Source organism: Poromitra crassiceps (genome assembly GCF_964638095.1).
Source record: "Poromitra crassiceps genome assembly, chromosome: 4".
In the NCBI taxonomy this organism is placed as follows: domain Eukaryota; kingdom Metazoa; phylum Chordata; class Actinopteri; order Beryciformes; family Melamphaidae; genus Poromitra; species Poromitra crassiceps.
In genome coordinates, this window is record NC_139626.1 from 3,596,021 (window position 1) to 3,618,930 (window position 22,910).

General features: G+C 44.4%; 1 protein-coding gene across 3 annotated transcripts in view; it reads left to right on the plus strand.

The window, feature by feature from the left end:
- Nucleotides 1–22,910, plus strand: part of atrnl1b (attractin-like 1b) — a 152,721-nt gene that overhangs the window by 84,836 nt on the left and 44,975 nt on the right. For all 3 annotated transcript variants that reach the window (XM_083634577.1, XM_083634579.1, XM_083634578.1), the window contains exons 22-25: nt 1,014–1,108; nt 3,769–3,847; nt 10,183–10,340; nt 19,205–19,266. In XM_083634577.1, the coding sequence (XP_083490703.1) occupies nt 1,014–1,108; nt 3,769–3,847; nt 10,183–10,340; nt 19,205–19,266 (394 nt within the window). The remainder of the gene's footprint in view (nt 1–1,013; nt 1,109–3,768; nt 3,848–10,182; nt 10,341–19,204; nt 19,267–22,910) is intronic.

Sequence of the window (22,910 nt, forward strand, 5' to 3'; positions counted from 1 at the left end):
CATTCACCACATCAATACAGACAACATTCACCACAGCAGTACAGACAACATTCACCACAGCAATACAGACAACATTCACCACAGCAGTACAGACAACATTCACCACAGCAGTACAGACAACATTCACCACAGCAATACAGACAGCAGTACAGACAACATTCACCACAGCAGTACAGACAACATGCAATACAGGCAGCAGTACAGACAACATTCACCACAGCAGTACAGACAACATTCACCACAGCAATACAGACAGCAGTACAGACAACATTCACCACAGCAGTACAGACAACATTCACCACAGCAATACAGACAGCAGTACAGACAACATTCACCACAGCAGTACAGACAACATTCACCACAGCAATACAGACAGCAGTACAGACAACATTCACCACAGCAGTACAGACAACATTCACCACAGCAGTACAGACAACATTCACCACAGCAGTACAGACAGCAGTACAGACAACATTCACCACAGCAGTACAGACAACATTCACCACAGCAATACAGACAGCAGTACAGACAACATTCACCACAGCAGTACAGACAACATTCACCACAGCAGTACAGACAACATTCACCACAGCAGTACAGACAGCAGTACAGACAACATTCACCACAGCAGTACAGACAGCAGTACAGACAATGCTGACGGTGATACTTAATTGATCACCTTGTAATAATAGTCAAAACTAGTCTACATATTATTTAAATTCTTTGTCATATTCTAATTCTTGTGACACGTTTTGGCAACTCTGAACTGAACTCTTTGAACAGTGTGTTGCTCCCTGAATCATCCCTAACATCTCATAAAATGAGTACTTGTGCACTTGGGATGTCTGTGTCTGAATCTGTATTGTTGTAGTAGTTTTGTACGTAGTAGCACCTGACACCACACATCATGAGGAACATGTTCAACAACAGACAAGAAGCATGGTTTACAAAACATTGCTTGTTTCCTGGTTTTGGTGACCAACCATTTTTTTCTTGTGCAACCTCCTGAACAGACAATCTCCTGATCGACTACCAGTTCACCTTCAGTCTCATCCAGGAAGACGATCATCACTACACAGCCATCAACTTCATGGCGTCACCTGAACAGGTACAGTAACTATGAAACACTGCACCTGCTCTCCTAGGCGTTAAAGGATGGCTTTCCCGATTATCAACCCACTTTGTAATGTCGTTAATATAAGCAGATGGGCAGTGTTTACCTTCGCTATAAGTTTTCCACGCAGAGAAATCCAACTCCGTTTGTCCGGCTTGCAGAAACTCCGCCCCCGCCAGCTGCAAGTCATTAAGGCTCGTTAAAGCTCTCCATGTGATTCTCGTGGATGTGCGCATACTTAGTAATAAACAAACAATAACAGCTGAATCAACAGCCCTCAGAGCACATTCCTGTGTGTGTGTGTGTGTGTGTGTGTGTGTGTGTGTGTGTGTGTTAGAGATGCTGCGATCGAGATTTTTCAATTCCGATCCGATTTCGATATTTTAGCTCAAAACCGATCCGATTCCGATCAAATTTCGATACCCGATTCGATACCGATTTCGATCCGATACCGATACAGCACATATTTAAGTCTCTCTATGCTGTCTGATAGCTAGCAGGCAACAAACATTTTTAGGGTTAGGTATGTATGTGTGTGCTTTGGTAATATAGTATGTAAACAATTTAGTTCATCTAATTCATTTGATGTAAAACTAAAACATAACAATCAAATTAGGGCTGGGCGAGATGGATGATTTAATATTCCATAGCTCTGACCTAAGCAAATCTGACATCACTATTGTGATATAATATTTTTTTTAGTAAAGTGTGTCACTCAATAGTCAATACAAAAAATAATGGCTTTTATAGAACCGAAAGCCTAGCTGCTTAGTCTGCAGATAAAACATAAAAAATTACATTTAGACTCTTATTGGCATGACGGCAACATATAAGCGGTCTGAATTTTGCATGGGGCCAGTTCTATAGTGAGGCATGGAAAGCCTCACTATACGCCATCATATCTGTGTCGTTTCACTTTTGACTGAAAAATTATGCCTGTAGTCTAGATTAAAGAAAATACATGTATGTGATGTTGACAATTATGTAGGCTATGTGCGCATTCGTTTTCCTTATAGATCATGAGTGCTCCGCAGCTAGCTACGTTAGCTTGCATGTAACGTTTAGCGTTAGTTGATTTTGGAGACACAAACCCTGGACGTTTCATTTTGAGTAGGCTAATGCATGAGGTTCTCTATGGTTTACGCCAGCTCTGGGAGTATGAAATGCTTTAAATGCGGGGGTTTTGGTCACAACAAGCTTGTGGAGCGCTGCCCTGCAACTAGATAGCCTAACCAGCTAGCTAACGTTAGCCATCATCACAACAGCTAACGTTGCCAAAACAAATCCGCTGCCTCATCCCCACGTTTGGTTTAGCGTAACGCCAGCTCAGACTTTCCCCTAATCTCAGAAACCTTGCGGGACATGTATTGCAAATTGCAATAGTGGTTGTTTTGTTATAATTTGAAACTGTCAAACTCGTGCGGACGCGTGATTTCGAATCGCACTTAGGTTAAGGACGGGTGTGTCTGACGTTTTGGCCCTGGCCATCCTAGGCTCAACGCGGCCTCTGTGCTGCTGCTGCATGCTGGATATAAATCCTGGAGCGGAGTCATGGAATGGAGTGCTTATATCGGAGCCTTGGATCGGTCATTTTCGCTGGAATCCGATCCGATCCATGTTTTTTGGCTGATATCGCGCCGATATCCGATCACATGATCGGATCGCAGCATCTCTAGTGTGTGTGTGTGTGTGTGTGTGTGTGTGTGCGCGTGTGTGTGTGTGTGTGTGTGTGTGTGTGTGTGTACAGTTATTCCACAGTAAGCGTATATCCAAATTGTGAGTGTGTGTGCACGCGTGCGTGCCTGCGTACGAGGGTAAATTGTCAAAAGTAAACTGGTTCCCGACAGTGTTTTGCAGTGTTTCAGCTAAGTGTTCAATTGGCTGGTTGAAGTGTTAATCAGTGTGATGGCCTGTGGGGTTTCGCTACAGGTTGTTGGTGCTGAACTTGACCCCTATCCTCTGACAGTGCACTATGGCTCTTGGTGCGAGACAAAATCCCCAGGAAGCCGAGAAGGAAATCCAGGGGCTGGAGAGGAGGAAGGAGGCGATGGTTAAGAAAGAGGAGAGATAACGTTTCAAATAAATACACGGTTTCTAACCATTCAATATATAAATACACGGTTTATAACCATTCAATATATAAATACACGGTTTATAACCATTCAATATATAAATACATGGTTTCTAACCAGAGTTTAGTCACCAGCTTCCAGTTGGCGCATGCTACATGAGTTGCAGTGAGAGCAGTGGCATGCTGAAAGCTCTTTACATGAACTATATGGTGCAGCCTACCCTGAACATCACAGTCAAACATCATCAACCTGTTAGCAGTACAGTAAGTCTCCAATCATATTACAGTTATTGCCCAGAGAGTTTTCCCAGCCATTAATATAGCCAATCATAATACGGTATGATTGTGTTTCTCCCGCGGCACAGACTGCTGTCATCAACTCAGTGACCAAGACGACTGTTGTTGTTGTTGTTGTTGTTGTTGTTGTCGTCGTTTTGACGACTAGTCTACGTCGACTCGACTTTATTGGTAGAACGGTGGAAACATCTGGAGTCATGCTGTGTTTTATCTGCCTTGTCAGCTCTGTGTCTATAAATGAATATATACTGTAGCCTAAAGTAACCTTATGTTCTCCTTTTTGAAGGCCAACAAGAACTTGGACATGTCTATCAACGCATCCAACAACTTCAACCTCAACATCACCTGGTCGGTGGGATCAACAGGTACTTACTTGGCCTCTGACCGTGCCTGTAGTTTAATTATATTGTTGTAGAAATGACACTCTCTATTTTTGTTTCTGCATTGCTCAATTGACACTTGGCAAAACTGAGATTACAACCTTTACCTCTTCTCACTGTGTCTTAAATTCACCTCTTCACTTCGTGAAAATTGTGTCACTTTGGATTTTTTGGAGTGTTGTTTTTAGCTTCCTTTTAAGTATTATATATTTATATATATATATATTTTTTTTACATCTATTTGACAGTTCAAAGTAGAGAAAGACAGGAAAGATTGTGAGAGAGAGAGAGGGGGGGGGGGGGTAACGTGACAAATGTCTCAGGCCCGATTTAAAACCAACCTAGGACGTCACGTTGACATGCCCACTGAGCCACCAGGACGCCCCCCCCATTAAAAAAAAATCAAGCTAATCATATTGTCAATTGTCACATATACATATTCCCTCAGTTTGTGTTTTACTGTACGGGCCATTGGTGAGTGGATATTTGAGGTCCCCAGAGGAAAGACACTGGAGGACACTGCAGTCGTCCCATCATGCCAATATTGATCTCCTGCGATCTCCACTTTCCTTGATCCGCACAACATTGACATTTTCCGACCACTAAGACAGGTTCACCTCCTGTGCTCCTCTACGCCATGGACCACTAAGACAGGTTCACCTCCTGTGCTCCTCTACGCCACGGACCACTAAGACAGGTTCACCTCCTGTGCTCCTCTACGCCACGGACCACTAAGACAGGTTCACCTCCTGTGCTCCTCTACGCCACCGCAACCTTTTCTGACCACTGTCTTTCATATTTGAAGTTGGGTTCCCCCCCGTTCAAAGACATCATGTGTCTCAGAAGGTTCCCCCCCGTTCAAAGACATCATGTGTCTCAGAAGGTTCCCCCCCGTTCAAAGACATCATGTGTCTCAGAAGGTTCCCCCCCGTTCAAAGACATCATGTGTCTCAGAAGGTTCCCCTCCGTTCAAAGACATCATGTGTCTCAGAAGGTTCCCCCCCGTTCAAAGACATCATGTGTCTCAGAAGGTTCCCCTCCGTTCAAAGACATCATGTGTCTCAGAAGGTTCCCCTCCGTTCAAAGACATCATGTGTCTCAGAAGGTTCCCCTCCGTTCAAAGACATCATGTGTCTCAGAAGGTTCCCCTCCGTTCAAAGACATCATGTGTCTCAGAAGGTTCCCCCCCGTTCAAAGACATCATGTGTCTCAGAAGGTTCCCCTCCGTTCAAAGACATCATGTGTCTCAGAAGGTTCCCCTCCGTTCAAAGACATCATGTGTCTCAGAAGGTTCCCCTCCGTTCAAAGACATCATGTGTCTCAGAAGGTTCCCCCCGTTCAAACACATCATGTGTCTCAGAAGGTTCCCTCTATTCAAAGACATCATGTGTCTCAGAAGGTTCCCCTCCGTTCAAAGACATCATGTGTCTCAGAAGGTTCCCCTCCGTTCAAAGACATCATGTGTCTCAGAAGGTTCCCCCCGTTCAAAGACATCATGTGTCTCAGAAGGTTCCCCTCCGTTCAAAGACATCATGTGTCTCAGAAGGTTCCCCCCGTTCAAAGACATCATGTGTCTCAGAAGGTTCCCCCCCGTTCAAAGACATCATGTGTCTCAGAAGGTTCCCCCCCGTTCAAAGACATCATGTGTCTCAGAAGGTTCCCCCCCGTTCAAAGACATCATGTGTCTCAGAAGGTTCCCCCCCGTTCAAAGACATCATGTGTCTCAGAAGGTTCCCCCCCGTTCAAACACATCATGTGTCTCAGAAGGTTCCCCCCCGTTCAAACACATCATGTGTCTCAGAAGGTTCCCCCCGTTCAAAGACATCATGTTTCTCAGAAGGTTCCCCCCCGTTCAAAGACATCATGTGTCTCAGAAGGTTCCCCTCCGTTCAAAGACATCATGTGTCTCAGAAGGTTCCCCTCCGTTCAAAGACATCATGTGTCTCAGAAGGTTCCCCTCCGTTCAAAGACATCATGTGTCTCAGAAGGTTCCCCCCGTTCAAAGACATCATGTTTCTCAGAAGGTTCCCCCCCGTTCAAAGACATCATGTGTCTCAGAAGGTTCCCCCCGTTCAAAGACATCATGTGTCTCAGAAGGTTCCCCCCGTTCAAAGACATCATGTGTCTCAGAAGGTTCCCCCCGTTCAAAGACATCATGTGTCTCAGAAGGTTCCCCTCCGTTCAAAGACGACATGTGTCTCAGAAGGTTCCCCCCGTTCAAAGACATCATGTGTCTCAGAAGGTTCCCCCCGTTCAAAGACATCATGTGTCTCAGAAGGTTCCCCCCCGTTCAAAGACATCATGTGTCTCAGAAGGTTCCCCCCGTTCAAAGACATCATGTGTCTCAGAAGGTTCCCCCCGTTCAAAGACATCATGTGTCTCAGAAGGTTCCCCCCGTTCAAAGACATCATGTGTCTCAGAAGGTTCCCCCCCGTTCAAAGACATCATGTGTCTCAGAAGGTTCCCCTCCGTTCAAAGACATCATGTGTCTCAGAAGGTTCCCCTCCGTTCAAAGACATCATGTGTCTCAGAAGGTTCCCCCCGTTCAAAGACATCATGTTTCTCAGAAGGTTCCCCCCCCGTTCAAAGACATCATGTGTCTCAGAAGGTTCCCCCCGTTCAAAGACATCATGTGTCTCAGAAGGTTCCCCCCGTTCAAAGACATCATGTGTCTCAGAAGGTTCCCCTCCGTTCAAAGACATCATGTGTCTCAGAAGGTTCCCCTCCGTTCAAAGACATCATGTGTCTCAGAAGGTTCCCCCCGTTCAAAGACATCATGTTTCTCAGAAGGTTCCCCCCCCGTTCAAAGACATCATGTGTCTCAGAAGGTTCCCCCCGTTCAAAGACATCATGTGTCTCAGAAGGTTCCCCCCGTTCAAAGACATCATGTGTCTCAGAAGGTTCCCCCCCCGTTCAAAGACATCATGTGTCTCAGAAGGTTCCCCCCGTTCAAAGACATCATGTGTCTCAGAAGGTTCCCCTCCGTTCAAAGACATCATGTGTCTCAGAAGGTTCCCCCCCCGTTCAAAGACATCATGTGTCTCAGAAGGTTCCCCCCCCGTTCAAAGACATCATGTGTCTCAGAAGGTTCCCCCCGTTCAAAGACATCATGTGTCTCAGAAGGTTCCCCCCGTTCAAACACATCATGTGTCTCAGAAGGAGCCGTTCAAACACATCATGTGTCTCAGAAGGTTCCCCCCGTTCAAAGACATCATGTGTCTCAGAAGGTTCCCCTCCGTTCAAAGACATCATGTGTCTCAGAAGGTTCCCCTCCGTTCAAAGACATCATGTGTCTCAGAAGGTTCCCCTCCGTTCAAACACATCATGTGTCTCAGAAGGTTCCCCCCCGTTCAAACACATCATGTGTCTCAGAAGGTTCCCCCCGTTCAAAGACATCATGTGTCTCAGAAGGTTCCCCTCCGTTCAAAGACATCATGTGTCTCAGAAGGTTCCCCTCCGTTCAAACACATCATGTGTCTCAGAAGGTTCCTTCCGTTCAAACACATCATGTGTCTCAGAAGGTTCCTTCCGTTCAAAGACATCATGTGTCTCAGAAGGTTCCTTCCGTTCAAACACATCATGTGTCTCAGAAGGAGCCGTTCAAACACATCATGTGTCTCAGAAGGTTCCCCCCGTTCAAAGACATCATGTGTCTCAGAAGGTTCCTTCCGTTCAAACACATCATGTGTCTCAGAAGGAGCCGTTCAAACACATCATGTGTCTCAGAAGGTTCCTTCCGTTCAAAGACATCATGTGTCTCAGAAGGTTCCTTCCGTTCAAACACATCATGTGTCTCAGAAGGAGCCGTTCAAACACATCATGTGTCTCAGAAGGTTCCTTCCGTTCAAAGACATCATGTGTCTCAGAAGGTTCCTTCCGTTCAAACACATCATGTGTCTCAGAAGGAGCCGTTCAAACACATCATGTGTCTCAGAAGGTTCCCCCCGTTCAAAGACATCATGTGTCTCAGAAGGTTCCTTCCGTTCAAACACATCATGTGTCTCAGAAGGAGCCGTTCAAACACATCATGTGTCTCAGAAGGTTCCTTCCGTTCAAAGACATCATGTGTCTCAGAAGGTTCCTTCCGTTCAAACACATCATGTGTCTCAGAAGGAGCCGTTCAAACACATCATGTGTCAGAAGGAGCCGGCGCTCTCTCACAATCGCCAAGAGCATGAGGCGCCTTTGGGGGGCGGGGCCAGTGATTTCAATTAAGATAAACGTGCTCACGAAGCCACACTCAAGCTGTCATTTTCAGTTCTTTTGTTTCAGAGCTGTGGGTTGGAATGGCCGTGTTGGGGACCCACTGACTTGAGGAAGAATAAGAAATCAAACATTTAGATAGATGGACAATAGACTTAAATTTGAGCTTTTTCTTCATGGATATTAAGAGACATTTAAATAGCATTCTCTCTCAAATTGATGCTTCAGTCTTTTGGCCGTATTGAATTTGACAAAACATGCCTTTTTGTGATTGGCTACCCACATTGCCATTTATTCTTCGGTATTCCCCTTGGCAAGTGCTTTGCTGTGCTTACAGAATATATTGCTTATGTTCTCAGCTTTCTAAAGATTTAGCATGACATGAAATGTTGCTATCAAATTTAATCAGATATTGAAATATTTACATAAATGAGGATTAAATAATAATGAAAATATAGAATCAGCCAAGGCTTCATTTGAGATTAGCAGCAATTTTGGGCTCTGGTGGATAGGGCAATCTGTACAGTGCATGCCTCCGCCATGGCGTGGTGTTGTTACATGAATCTGTTTGGAACTTAGGCGCATTTTTGTGATTGGCTACCCCCATTGCCACACCTCCCTTTGGCCAGTGGGTGTGGAAAGTTAATCAGTTCTAAATTGGCCCAAAGAATATGTCTAGCTAAATCTAGCTAAGCACTATCAATAAACATGAATGAACAAGTTTATATTGATCTATTGGGGAGATGGAGAGACAGGTGGCGAGAGAGAGGAGCATGAGAAGGGAGAGAGCAGGAGGAGGGAGGGGTAGAGAGAGAAGGGAGAGCAGTGGGGAAGGAGGGAGAAGAGGAGAGAGCAGAACAAACCGGTGTTACTTGAATCCGCGTGGAAGTTAAGCGACTTCTTGTGATTGGCCATGGCCATGGCCACACCCCCTTTTTGCCAGTGAAAGTTAATCAGTCTTAAGTTGGCCCATAACCTGCATTTCTGTCAAGTTTCATGCAAATCTGTTCATGACTTGTTGAAATATCCTGCTGACTGACTGACAGACAGACAGACAGACAGACAGGCAGACAGACAGACAGACAGACAGACAGACAGACACACAGACACACAGACAGGCAGACAGACAGACAGACAGACACACAGACACACAGACAGGCAGGCAGACTGACTGACTGACAGACAGACAGACAGACACACAGACAGACAGACAGACAGACACACAGGCAGGCAGGCAGACAGACAGACACACACAGACACACAGACAGACAGACAGACAGATAGACAGACACACAGACAGACAGACAGACAGACAGACAGACAGACAGCATGTTAAATTGTAGGTGTTTGGGGAATCACAAATGTACTGAAGACATTAGCTGATCATGATCAAGATGGTTATATAGATTGAAATGGTTAATACATAAAAATGACCCAATCATTAAATGGATAGCAGCTTTTCCCCCCAATTCTTTTTTATATGACATACTATATGTAGATAAAAGAGAATATGGCAGGCATGTGTAAGAGAAGCTCCACACTTTAAAGGTAAATGGCCTAAATGGTAAATGGCCTGCATTTATATAGCGCTTTTATCCAAAGCGCTTTACAGTCAGTAGGTACATTCACACACCGATGGCGGCAGGTTACCACGCAGGGTGCTGGCACACCATCAGGAGCAATTTGGGGTTCAGTATCTTGCCCAAGCACACTTCGACATGCAGACTGGAGGAGCCGGGAACCGAACCACCGACCTCTTTTTTCCAAAGCGATTAGTGGACGACCCGCTCTACCTCCTGAGCTACAGCCGCCCAGCTCAACCCAAAATCATGTTTTGATGCACTGTAAAGACCTAATCAGACAATTGTGTATGACAGCTTTGCGCCTTCCTGCTGTCCCAAAAGGCTTGCTAATAAACCCATTCATTTGAATGGAATCATCATATTTTCTCCCAGATCCAGTTCCATCCACCTGTCTAGATGAGCACTCTGAGCACCATCCACCTGTCTAGATGAGCACTCTGAGCACCATCCACCTGTCTAGATGAGCACTCTGAGCACCGTGGCAACATTGGCAACGTGTTGAATGTGAACTGTTTCCTCTCTCCCCCCCAACAGCTGGAACCATCTCTGGAGAGGAGGTACCCATCGTGTCCAAAACCAACATCAAGGAATACAGAGACAGTTTCTCCTGTGAGAAGTTCACCTTCAGAAGCAACCCCAACATTACTTTTTACGTCTATGTCAGCAACTTCTCATGGCCCATCAAAATCCAGGTAGGACTTCATACGACGAAGGCAAACGACAGAATTGCCTCTTCTTTGCTTTGTGCTGTATTGTGTTGTGCTTGTTTTTTTTAATTGCTGATTGGAAAATGTGTGTGTTAACATGTAACAACCTCCCATTTCCCGACGTGAGGTGCTCTATAGAGAGGCAAAGTGACCGCCTACTTCCTGCTTCAGCACTGTACCAGAGATTTTGATCCGCCATTTATTTTCCCATAGACATTTCATAAAATGCTTGTAAAAATAGTTTTACTTCGTCGAACCAAACGGTTCAGCTATATTTAGAATCGGGAGAGCCCATAGAACATTTCACTCAGACCAACACTTTTTGTACGTTTTGGTCCGAGTTAAATGTTATGTGGTCTCTCCTGTTTTTCCTATTTTTATAAGCATTTTACGAAATGTCTATGGGGAAATAAATGGCGGAGGAAAATCTACAGGTACAGTGCTGAAGCAGGAAGTAGGCGGTCACTTTGCCTCTCTATAGAGCGAGCAGGAACCGCCCTCTCCCAAGACGCACACTTCCATTGTTGCTTGGGGTGATTTAAAGTGCACTTTATTATAATTTTTCACCGGGCAAAAGCAAAGCAGCAAAGCACCACTGAACCTTTCCTACCCCTCCTTCTGAATGAGATTGACGCCATAATGCGGTGGACACGGCACACATACATCACCGCGGGAAAATGCTTAATGATCCCTAAAAATGCAGCAATCGCTATTAGTTATTTGGATTTGAATGTCGAAACACTCGACAAAGATATTCATGGTTTCATCTTACGAGCCATAAAATTGAAATTGGGCCTAGCTCAGGAGGAGTGATACATCTCCCGTCTCTGAAGTGACAGTTTGAGAGTGATGTGCAGGGAGCTGATAGTGAGGAGAACATTGAAGCACATTGGTATTTGTCTGGGATGCAGAGGCCTTCAGAAAGGAGCGCTGATATGAATCGAACTCTCACATCTAGTAGAGATGGAACGATATGAACATTTCATATCACGATTATAGTGACCAAAATGATCACTGTTATCAGTATTATCACGGTTTGTTGAAATGTGCTGAAAATGTTCAGAAAGTACTAATACACTCACAGAAATCATTTCACCAAGTTTAAACGATTGATACACTCACTGAAATCATTTCACCAAGTTTAAAGGATTGATACACTCACTGAAATCATTTCTCCAAGGCTGCGCGTTTGCATCTGGGAGACGGTTGCCAACTTTGGTTGATGATGGGCAGTATTTATGTTTTTCAAAGCACTGTAATCATGGCAACACGGTAATCACGGTACCACGGTTTTAATGATAATGAAAAATTGAAACGGTACGGTTATCGTAAGGAATTCTATCACGGTTATCATTCAAACCCGTTATCGTTATGTCCCCAAACAGACTGATAACTAATGTGCTACAGTACAACTCAGTAAAGGGCACTTTATTTCAAATCCATTTTCGACAAGTTTTTTTGGCAATTGCGTCGCAGATGGTGTTAGGAAATGATTGACATATTTCTGACATTGACGAAGATCCAATGTAGGATCGAAACGTTGTCATTTTTCATGAAACTACGTAGCTTGCAGTACTGTACGTGTGCACGCTCTACCCCCTTTTTTCATTGATACAGCCTTTGCTGCTATACTGTAGCCTTGCTAGAAAGTGATTTTACACCATAAACCACGGCTCTTGAGCTTTGCAGTAGGAGAAAAACAACAACACACAGATCAGTGCCTAAATCCAGTTGTTATTCATATGTCTTTATTATTAATTAATGAATGACTACGTCCAGTGTTTCCCTAGCAACAATGCCCACTCTCCCTAAAAAAATTAATCCTTTCCTTCTCTCAAAAATTTGATTTGCTTTGACTGAAAAGTGTGGTCAATATAATTATCATTATCTGGTGATGGAGTACAATGTCGTTTTAGCAAACTAGCCCGCTCCCAAGTATAGACCCTTTTCACGGGGGCCATTTTGTGTGGAAAAGGCAGAATAAACACAGGTGCAAGCAAAACACTATTGAGGGTTTCCAAATTCCAATCATGGAAGTTGGAAACCCTCATTAGGGTTTTGCTTGCACCTGTGTTTATTCTGCCTTTTCCACACAAAATGGCCCCCGTGAGAAGGGTCTATTGCCTCTTATATTTGTAAAAAGAAAAGAAACAAAAAACAATTTCCTTCTATCAAAAAAGTGCTTTTACTGAAAAGTGTGGTCAATAAAAAAGTTATAATTACCATTATCTAGTGATGGAGTACAGTATCTTTTTAGCCAACTATCCCGCTCCCAAGTATTGATTTTCTATATGTGTCCCGCCCCCCCCCTCCCCATTCACATGGTAGATGAGTGTACCATGCCAGAGTAATATCCTTGGGGTCAGTCCATCTGTGGAGGTGGCCCAGTAATAGTTTTCTATTAGATTCCCTAGCCAACAGTCACATATTTACTGGACTAGCCCGAGCTGTTCAATCCAATAGCTTCTGTAACAGGATAAGGTCTCTCTTGCCATGCTTGCATTTATGCGGTGAGGAGTGAGAGCGTAGCTCTGGATGAGATCAATCTGAATTTGAGCTTGCACATTTGTGCCTCATGTTGACCCGGATCCATAAAGGGGACAGTGCAAAGCGGATAGAGGTTGGTACAAGGACTGGGCGATTAGAATCAATATCACCATAATCATAAGGACTTCTCTCTATCTATATATCATGATATGGTTCATGTATGCAAAACCACATTCAATAATCAAATGAATGTTTATCTCATCGAACCGAATGGTAATTACAAAGGCCCAGCAAACAAGAGTTGTGGGAGGTGCCCCTGTTTGTTTGTTTGTTTGTTTGTCTGCAGGATATCTCAGTTATGAACAGATTTGCACAAAAGGTGGCAGAAAGGTTGGCCATGGGCCAACTTAGAAGTTATTCACTTTCCACACCCACTGGCCAAAAGGGGGTGCTGTAATGGGAGTGTTCAATCACAAAAGGTGCCTAACTTTCACATGGATTCACGCAACATCACAAAACTTAAATTTCCACGCCCACTGGCCAAAAGGAGGCGTGGCAACGGGGGGTAACATGCCGTGGTGGAGGTATGCACTCTACCGAGTTTTCTGAGCGATGTCAAACAAAACCAGAAATATTCAAATAATATTCCTACCATACCTCATTGTATGAGTGTTTCAGTCAAATTTGCTCGTCATCATCGATTTAGACAGCAGAAATGTATGATATTAAAATATGTTCATATCATCACAATAATGATTCCAATGAAAGACGATCAACAGTAATATTGAATTATCCTGGGCGGCCTGGTACTATCACAGCCTAGATTCTCTGCCTACCAACACGAGGGTCACAGGTTCGAGCCCCTGTGTTATCTCCGGCTTGGTCGGGGGCGTCCATGCAGGCACAATTGGTCGTGTCTGTGGGTGGGAACCCGAGTTAAGGGTATGGTCGCTGCACTACTGCCCCCTCTGGAGTGTAGTCTCACAATGAAGTGCCCCGGCAAAGATGTTTCTGTGACACCACATTGTGTGTCGTCTCTCTGCGTGATGAGATTACATTGTTGTTTAGAATAGAATGAAAGAGCTTTGTTCAGTTGACACCACCTCGTAGCAGCCAGACACCAAAGAACTTTCTCAAAATGATTCCATTGATTTGCTGAGGTTGATGAATTGAAATGAAATTAACCCCAAGCCTATTGCTTTGACCCCGTATGACTTGAAAAACATGAGTGCCGGCGCTAAATAGAAGGCCCAGTTATTAAAAAGGTGGCAATGTTAGCAATGTCGCTGAGCATCTCATCTCAGATCAGTGCCTCTCATTTTCTACTTAAAGAGGTGGAGAAAGTGGTCGGTGAAGAGCATGTTTGTCAAAAGTTTTTGAGGGAAATTAAGTTGAAGAGCAGTGAAGAAACTCTCCTGCTGCTACCAAATGAGAGTTATCACACAACCTTCATCATTTCAGGGTTTTCCCTCGATTTCTTTTAGTCAAAAGGGGCAAAGGCTGGAGAACGTGCGTGAGCAGTGTTACTTTCCAAATGTAATATACTACATATTACGAGTTACTTTCATTTGAAAGTAATACGTTACTTTACAATATTACAGTCTGTGTAGAGTAACTTGTTACTTATTACACACTACTTTTGCATTTCTTTCACCAAAATAAGAGCAGTAGCAGAATGACATCGCCGCCGCGGAACGATCCTGAAAAATAATTTCAATAGTCTTGATGTCAGTGTCAACCATCCAAAATTCTAAATGTTATCCTTTTCCTTTGTTATTGGCATCTATAGTGGTTATTTGCATAAAAACACAGAATTTGATTAGGAAATGATTGTATTTTTATTGAAATATGTGCTTTGATTAGATTTTTTTTTTAACTCAATTTGTAATCGTATATAATTTGACTGAAATCCTATTGGTAAAAAGTGATATTACTGAGTTACTGCTGAAAGTAATATATTACATGTATGTTACTTTTGTAATGAGTTACCCCCAACACTGATTTTGAGTGTATGCTTGAGTGAGAAAAAAATCACGATTTGACAGATGAGTGTCCATAGGGATTTAAATTTTACACCAAGATGGAAAAATGAGATGAAAAATACAGGCTGTGACAAATTACATTTATTTTACATTTACATTTACATTATGTCATTTAGCAGATGATTACCCCATGCAAAAACCTGCGCCCCACGCATTTAGATAATGACGCAGCACTATGATGTGGCCTATCAAATATGATTTAGCTGTCAGGATTGTGCGTAACCCCCGTTTTAATGAAATAAATCATATTTCTGACCCATTATCCGTTGACTGTTTTGCCTTTCAGACGTGGATAAGCTAATCAACTATCATATTATTCACCACAACAACAAATAGCTTGTCCTGGATAACATGTTTATCAATGGTCCCCGAGTGCCTGATGATGTCATCTGCATTTCATATTTTTGCATCACGCAATACAGTTATTGCTTGACACTTCGTCCCGCTAAGTGCAGACCAGGAAAGCGTGAATGTGGGACGTCCCCCGCCCGCCGTCCGTACGGCCCCCGCCCCCCGTCCGTACCTTCTCCTTCCTCTAGGGGCGCCAGTAGGGCCCACATGAGTCGGGCGCGGCTGCCGGTGGACGCATGTCTCCGCGCTGCCCCACTCTCATCTATCTATCTACCGTATCTATAAAAGGGAGTAAGTTGGTTCTGTCTCTTTGTCTGTCTGTGATTTTGGTGACACGTTTTTGGGCACATTTGTGATGATTTTGGTCAGTAACGATGTCACTGATGATGTCACAGTGTAGGAATTTAGCCAGTGGCAAGGGCAAAAATGCCCCCAAGAAATCTCAGAATGCCCCTAAAAATCATGATCCAGGGGCAACAATTGCCCCCAATATTTTGATAATTTTATTTTCATTCAATTAATTTAATTCCCATCTCTGACACACACTCAACACCTGCAAGCTGGTTGCCAGAAGACGATGAAGAACAATGTGAAGAACACACTCACAAACAGCGCTGTTGTTCACACTACGCTTTAGCAACTTTATGCACTAATTACTATTTTTTTAAGTGCCCCCAAAATTGTGTAAATGGCCCCAGTTTTTTGACAGTGGGGCAAAAGTTGCCCCCAAAACATTTTTTATAAATTTCCTACACTGGGATGTCATGGTGACATTGTGACATCATCAGTCATGTCACTCGAGCACTCCATGATGTGATCAGTGATGGACACTCAAGCAATTGTGATGTCATTAGTGAGTGATGTCATTAGTGAGTGATGTCATCAGTCATGGGACGTTCAGCAATTGCGCGCTGCGCATGCCAATAGCGGCCAAGCTACGTATGCGAGGCCGCGCAGCGGATGAGCTGCAGGGTGGGCGAGGCCGCTGGCAAGTAATCAAGCTTTCTAGTTTGCTTAACTCATTGAATGCCATGGACGTCCTTCGACGTCCAATTAAATAGTGACGTAGAGTGCCACGGACGTCCTTCGACGTCCAATGCGTTTTTTGACGGTGGGACGTCGATCAAAGCCTTCCGCAGCTCCTGTACAACTATAGTAGCTATTGGAGGTGTATAACCTATTTTACGGACTCATTAGGTGGCGACAGTGCTTGCTCGGTGCAGTCCAGATTAGAGACAGGTCCGAGAAACAGCCTAAAAGCCGTGGATCAAAGACAAACCGATGCATGCTCCCAGAGCCATTTGCTCTGTCGCGGGAGCTGACATTGGCTCCGAACAGGAGTCAATCCGCGCTCACAACTGAGCCCCTCTGTCCCTGTCTGTCTGTCTGTCTGTATAGTTTCTCCACCCGATTAGCAGCCAGGAAAGCAGCCCCTGACGCCAAACCATTCAGCAATCCGGGTTGGCTCTTCCCTGCTGTGGCGCTGAGAGCCGACAGCAGCACACAAACGCAGCACTCCGAAAATATAATGGTTGCGTGAGGCTGTGTGCAGTGTGGGGAGGAGTTTACGGGGGGAGGGGGGGAGGGGGGTGGTGCACGCAGGGCATCACACAACAACTACGTCACTACATCAGAAAATATTATCTTCAGACTCAGTGAATGTGCTTGAAATGCTGCATTTCACAAAAGGCGGATTATCTCAGCTAATAATTTGAAAAGCCTGAAAACGCTGAAAACAACCTATCTTCTCCGGCTCATAACTAAAGAACGGAAAATGGTATCAATAAACTTTTTTTTGCTGATGATACAATAGAGCCAGCTCGTTCTTGTGCGTGTTCGGTGTTTACATAGTAATATCACACAATATTCTGTGGGCCTCGAGAAATCACTGAAAACGCTCTGAAAACTCTGGCACTGGGAGCATCCGTTCTCCAAAAGTGGCTGGCACTCAATGAGTTAATTTGCTCAAATGAATGCCATGATAGTGTGTCTTCTTGACGGACACAAAAAGGTACTTTCTGCCCTGTCTCTGTCAAGTCTCTCTGCATCCAAACAGCAAGCTAGTTTTTCCCACAGGCAGCAGCTAATATAACAGTTTCTCTAGAGATTCTTGGGAATGACCTTTAGCTGGTCCAGTCTGCTCTGAACGTGAAGTTGGCCTGCCAATGACCTTTAGCTGGTCCAGTCTGCTCTGAACGTGAAGTTGACCTGCCAATGACCTTTAGCTGGTCCAGTCTGCTCTGAACCTGAAGTTGACCTGCCAATGACCTTTAGCTGGTCCAGTCTGCTCTGAACGTGAAGTTGACCTGCCAATGACCTTTAGCTGGTCCAGTCTGCTCTGAACGTGAAGTTGACCTGCCAATGACCTTTAGCTGGTCCAGTCTGCTCTGAACCTGAAGTTGACCTGCCAATGACCTTTAGCTGGTCCAGTCTGCTCTGAACGTGAAGTTGACCTGCCAATGACCTTTAGCTGGTCCAGTCTGCTCTGAACCTGAAGTTGACCTGCCAATGACCTTTAGCTGGTTCAGTCTGCTCTGAACGTGAAGTTGGCCTGCCAATGACCTTTAGCTGGTCCAGTCTGCTCTGAACGTGAAGTTGGCCTGCCAATGACCTTTAGCTGGTCCAGTCTGCTCTGAACGTGAAGTTGGCCTGCCAATGACCTTTAGCTGGTCCAGTCTGCTCTGAACGTGAAGTTGACCTGCCAATGACCTTTAGCTGGTCCAGTCTGCTCTGAACGTGAAGTTGACCTGCCAATGACCTTTAGCTGGTCCAGTCTGCTCTGAACGTGAAGTTGGCCTGCCAATGACCTTTAGCTGGTCCAGTCTGCTCTGAACGTGAAGTTGACCTGCCAATGACCTTTAGCTGGTCCAGTCTGCTCTGAACGTGAAGTTGACCTGCCAATGACCTTTAGCTGGTCCAGTCTGCTCTGAACGTGAAGTTGGCCTGCCAATGACCTTTAGCTGGTCCAGTCTGCTCTGAACGTGAAGTTGACCTGCCAATGACCTTTAGCTGGTCCAGTCTGCTCTGAACGTGAAGTTGACCTGCCAATGACCTTTAGCTGGTCCAGTCTGCTCTGAACGTGAAGTTGACCTGCCAATGACCTTTAGCTGGTCCAGTCTGCTCTGAACGTGAAGTTGACCTGCCAATGACCTTTAGCTGGTCCAGTCTGCTCTGAACATGAAGTTGGCCTGCCAATGACCTTTAGCTGGTCCAGTCTGCTCTGAACGTGAAGTTGACCTGCCAATGACCTTTAGCTGGTCCAGTCTGCTCTGAACGTGAAGTTGACCTGCCAATGACCTTTAGCTGGTCCAGTCTGCTCTGAACATGAAGTTGGCCTGCCAATGACCTTTAGCTGGTCCAGTCTGCTCTGAACGTGAAGTTGACCTGCCAATGACCTTTAGCTGGTCCAGTCTGCTCTGAACGCGAAGTTGGCCTGCCAATGACCTTTAGCTGGTCCAGTCTGCTCTGAACGTGAAGTTGGCCTGCCAATGCAATGCCACATTAAGCCTTTCACAGTGTCGCAGATCAACTGGGGAGCTCAGTCAGAACAGTGAAAGTGCACCAGGGTTAAGCTGGGTGCCCTTTCCCAGTCTCCTCTCTCTCTCACACACACACACACACACACACACACACACACACACACACACATTCCTTGTTTTGTAGTGTGATGGCATCAAAATCTCACTCCAGCCAGGTACCCAAAGTTGGCATCCCTGAGTTTGAGTGTTTTTTCTTCCGGCAACTAACTGACTAATGGTCGACTAAGACTCTTCTCAGCGGCTAATCGACCAATAGGGGGCAGCACTATGACGGAAAGCTCTGATGAATCACATGGTGCTTTTAGAAGTCTTTTAGTGTGTGCCAATGTTGCAGTTAGGCTGGTTGTAAAATGTAGGTACAGAACAATAATGTCCTGATGTTGTCTGATCCTAAGGTTTCTCTCTTTATTGTCTCTTTCCCTCCACATAGATTGCCTTCTCCCAGCACAACAGTATAATGGACCTTGTCCAGTTCTTTGTGACATTTTTCAGGTGAGTGAAATATATATGTATACGCTAACCAAAAAATTAGAACATCATGGAAAAGTTTTTTTTTTTCCATAATTCCTTTCAAAAAGTCAAACCTTCATAGATTATAGATTCATTACACACAAAGTGAAATATTTCTAGCCTTTATTTGTTTCATTTTTCATAATTTTGGCCTACAGCTCCAGAAAACCCCCAAAACAGTATTTCAAGAAATTAGAATAGCGTGAAGAAAATCAGCAGTTACTTTGTCAGTTATGACTGACTCCAGCCTCAGTCCACTCCCTCTGAATCTCTGCCAAATTTTTGAATCGTCTTTGCTTGACAATCCGCTGAAGCCCACGGTCATCCATGGGATTTCCATGATATTCAAATTTTTGGGAAAGGATCTGTACATGTTAATTCAACCTTTTTCAGTTTGGCAGTTTGCACTGGACATTTGCTTGTGCAAGTGTTCAGCATTCAAGGAGCTAATTATATAGGACAAAAGTAAACAGACAAGACATAAGGTGGTGTACAGCGGGTTGTTTTGGTCGACAAATTGCACTCGATGTGGGTTACTTGTTACTCAAACAAGGGATCACTTCCCATTGTGTATACAATCCATTTTGTCCATTTTGTTATATACTGTTCATATCTCAGTCGCAGAGAAAATGTCAGACTCTCCATACAGTGGATCTCGTCGACAACCCAGATCCAGTCAAGGAGCTAATTCTTATTAAAGCCGATGACCACACCCATTTAGGAGACCAGAAGAGTACCACTTCTTCTAACTTCTTGTGTCTTCAAGGCCGGCCCTTGAAGACACAAGAAGCAATGACGTACTGTGGCAGACCTTTCCTCCTTTATTTGTAAATGAACTGCCAGCGATCATTGAAATAGGCGCTCGTTGCTCTGTGTCATCCAGAGAGATGGCTTAAGCTGCTCTGTGTCATCCAGAGAGATGGCTTAAGCTGCTCTGTGTCATCCAGAGAGATGGCTTAAGCTGCTCTGTGTCATCCAGAGAGATGACTTAAGCATTTGAGATATGAAGGCTCTCTGTGTCATCCAGAGAGATGGCTTAAGCATTTGAGATATGAAGGCTCTCTACATCCAGAGAGATGGCTTAAGCATCTGAGATATGAAGGCTCACTGTGTCATCCAGAGAGATGGTTTAAGCATTTGAGATATGAAGGCTATGTGTCATCCAGAGAGATGACTTAAGCATTTGAGATATGAAGGCTCTCTACATCCAGAGAGATGGCTTAAGCATTTGAGATATGAAGGCTCTCTGCATCCAGAGAGATGGCTTAAGCATCTGAGGGTGTATTCACACCTATCTCGTTTGGAGCAGTTGTTCCGAAACGGAGAGCATTTTCCCCCTTGGTGCGGTTCGTTTGGGGGAGTGTGAACACCGCAATCGCACTCGGATGCGGGACAAAACAAGCGGACCGAGATCGCCAAGAAAGGGTGGTCTCGGTCCGCTTCCAAACGAACTCTGGTGCGGTTCGTTTGTGGTGAGAACGTGAGCCGACCTCGATCCGCCACAACAGCAGTAAACGGTGCGCATTTTTGGATAAACCAGCTGCCGTAGTCAGCTGCGCTGTGCGTAATGGCCTGAAGGAACGAACATTTTTATCGTTTAAAAACAACATCTTTCAGATCCTGTTTTGGCGACTTGTGACTTGCATCGATAAACTTTGGGGGATTTTTGGATCATCACATCAGCAGTTTGAACTCAATCAACTTACCTCGGACCATGGGAAGCAACGTTAATGTGTTGAATCTCTAGGATTTTGCCTGTGTGCGGTGTGCTGCGCAGCACACGCCCTCTCTCTCCCTCTCTCTCGCTCTCTCTGGTCTCCATTCAATAAATGAAAACAAATCATGGTAATCAGAGCCAGCCTTCTTTGTGATAAGATTGTCTGGTTCAATCAGACAATCAGACTGATTGCATGTCTTCCTCGAAATGTCCGTTATTATTAAATTATTTATTAATATTTTATTCCTGACAGGACAGGTGTTCATATAGCCTATGTCTCGGCTAATCCTCATCTCCGTGATAGTAGCCTAATAGCAGAATTTGCGAGGGTCTTTGATCTTCTATCTCCAAATTCCCAGTAGCCTAAATAGGCTAAATAAATACATAGGCTTACATAGGCTACATAGCATACATTAATAAATAAATAAAGAACTTTCTCCCTCTCTCTCTCTCCCGATCCCTCCCTCTTTCTTTCTTTCTTTCTCTCTCTCTCTCCTCGCACGGCGGACGCCCGACATAGCCTAAAATGTAGGTCTAACAAAACACATTTTTATAATCATATAGGAAAATCTCTAATTATTTTGTCCATCCCGAGAGGCTATTAGCCTATCAGAGTCTCTGCTGGCCAATCCAGGAAGTTTGACAATACTATTTGGACCGTTTCATTTGTGGCTGTGTGAACACAAACGAACCAAGGCACAAATGCAACAATTGTATCATTAAGTACCTGAATCGGAACAAAGCAAACGACCTACAGGTGTGAATACACCCTGAGATATGAAGGCTCTCTGTGTCATCCAGAGAGATGACTTAAGCATTTGAGATATGAAGGCTATGTGTCATCCAGAGAGATGGCTTAAGCATTTGAGATATGAAGGCTCTCTACATCCAGAGAGATGGTTTAAGCATTTGAGATATGAAGGCTCTCTGCATCCAGAGAGATGGCTTAAGCATTTGAGATATGAAGGCTCTCTACATCCAGAGAGATGGCTTAAGCATTTCAGATATGAAGGCTCTCTGTGTCATCCAGAGAGATGGCTTAAGCATTTGAGATATGAAGGCTATGTGTCATCCAGAGAGATGGCTTAAGCATTTGAGATATGAAGGCTATGTGTCATCCAGAGAGATGGCTTAAGCATTTGAGATATGAAGGCTATGTGTCATCCAGAGAGATGGTTTAAGCATTTGAGATATGAAGGCTATGTGTCATCCAGAGAGATGGTTTAAGCATTTGAGATATGAAGGCTCTCTACATCCAGAGAGATGGTTTAAGCATTTGAGATATGAAGGCTCTCTACATCCAGAGAGATGGTTTAAGCATTTGAGATATGAAGGCTCTCTGCATCCAGAGAGATGGTTTAAGCATTTGAGATATGAAGGCTCTCTACATCCAGAGAGATGGCTTAAGCATTTGAGATATGAAGGCTATGTGTCATCCAGAGAGATGGTTTAAGCATTTGAGATATGAAGGCTATGTGTCATCCAGAGAGATGGTTTAAGCATTTGAGATATGAAGGCTCTCTACATCCAGAGAGATGGTTTAAGCATTTGAGATATGAAGGCTCTCTACATCCAGAGAGATGGCTTAAGCATTTGAGATATGAAGGCTATGTGTCATCCAGAGAGATGGCTTAAGCATTTGAGATATGAAGGCTATGTGTCATCCAGAGAGATGGCTTAAGCATTTGAGATATGAAGGCTATGTGTCATCCAGAGAGATGGTTTAAGCATTTGAGATATGAAGGCTATGTGTCATCCAGAGAGATGGTTTAAGCATTTGAGATATGAAGGCTCTCTACATCCAGAGAGATGGTTTAAGCATTTGAGATATGAAGGCTCTCTACATCCAGAGAGATGGTTTAAGCATTTGAGATATGAAGGCTCTCTGCATCCAGAGAGATGGTTTAAG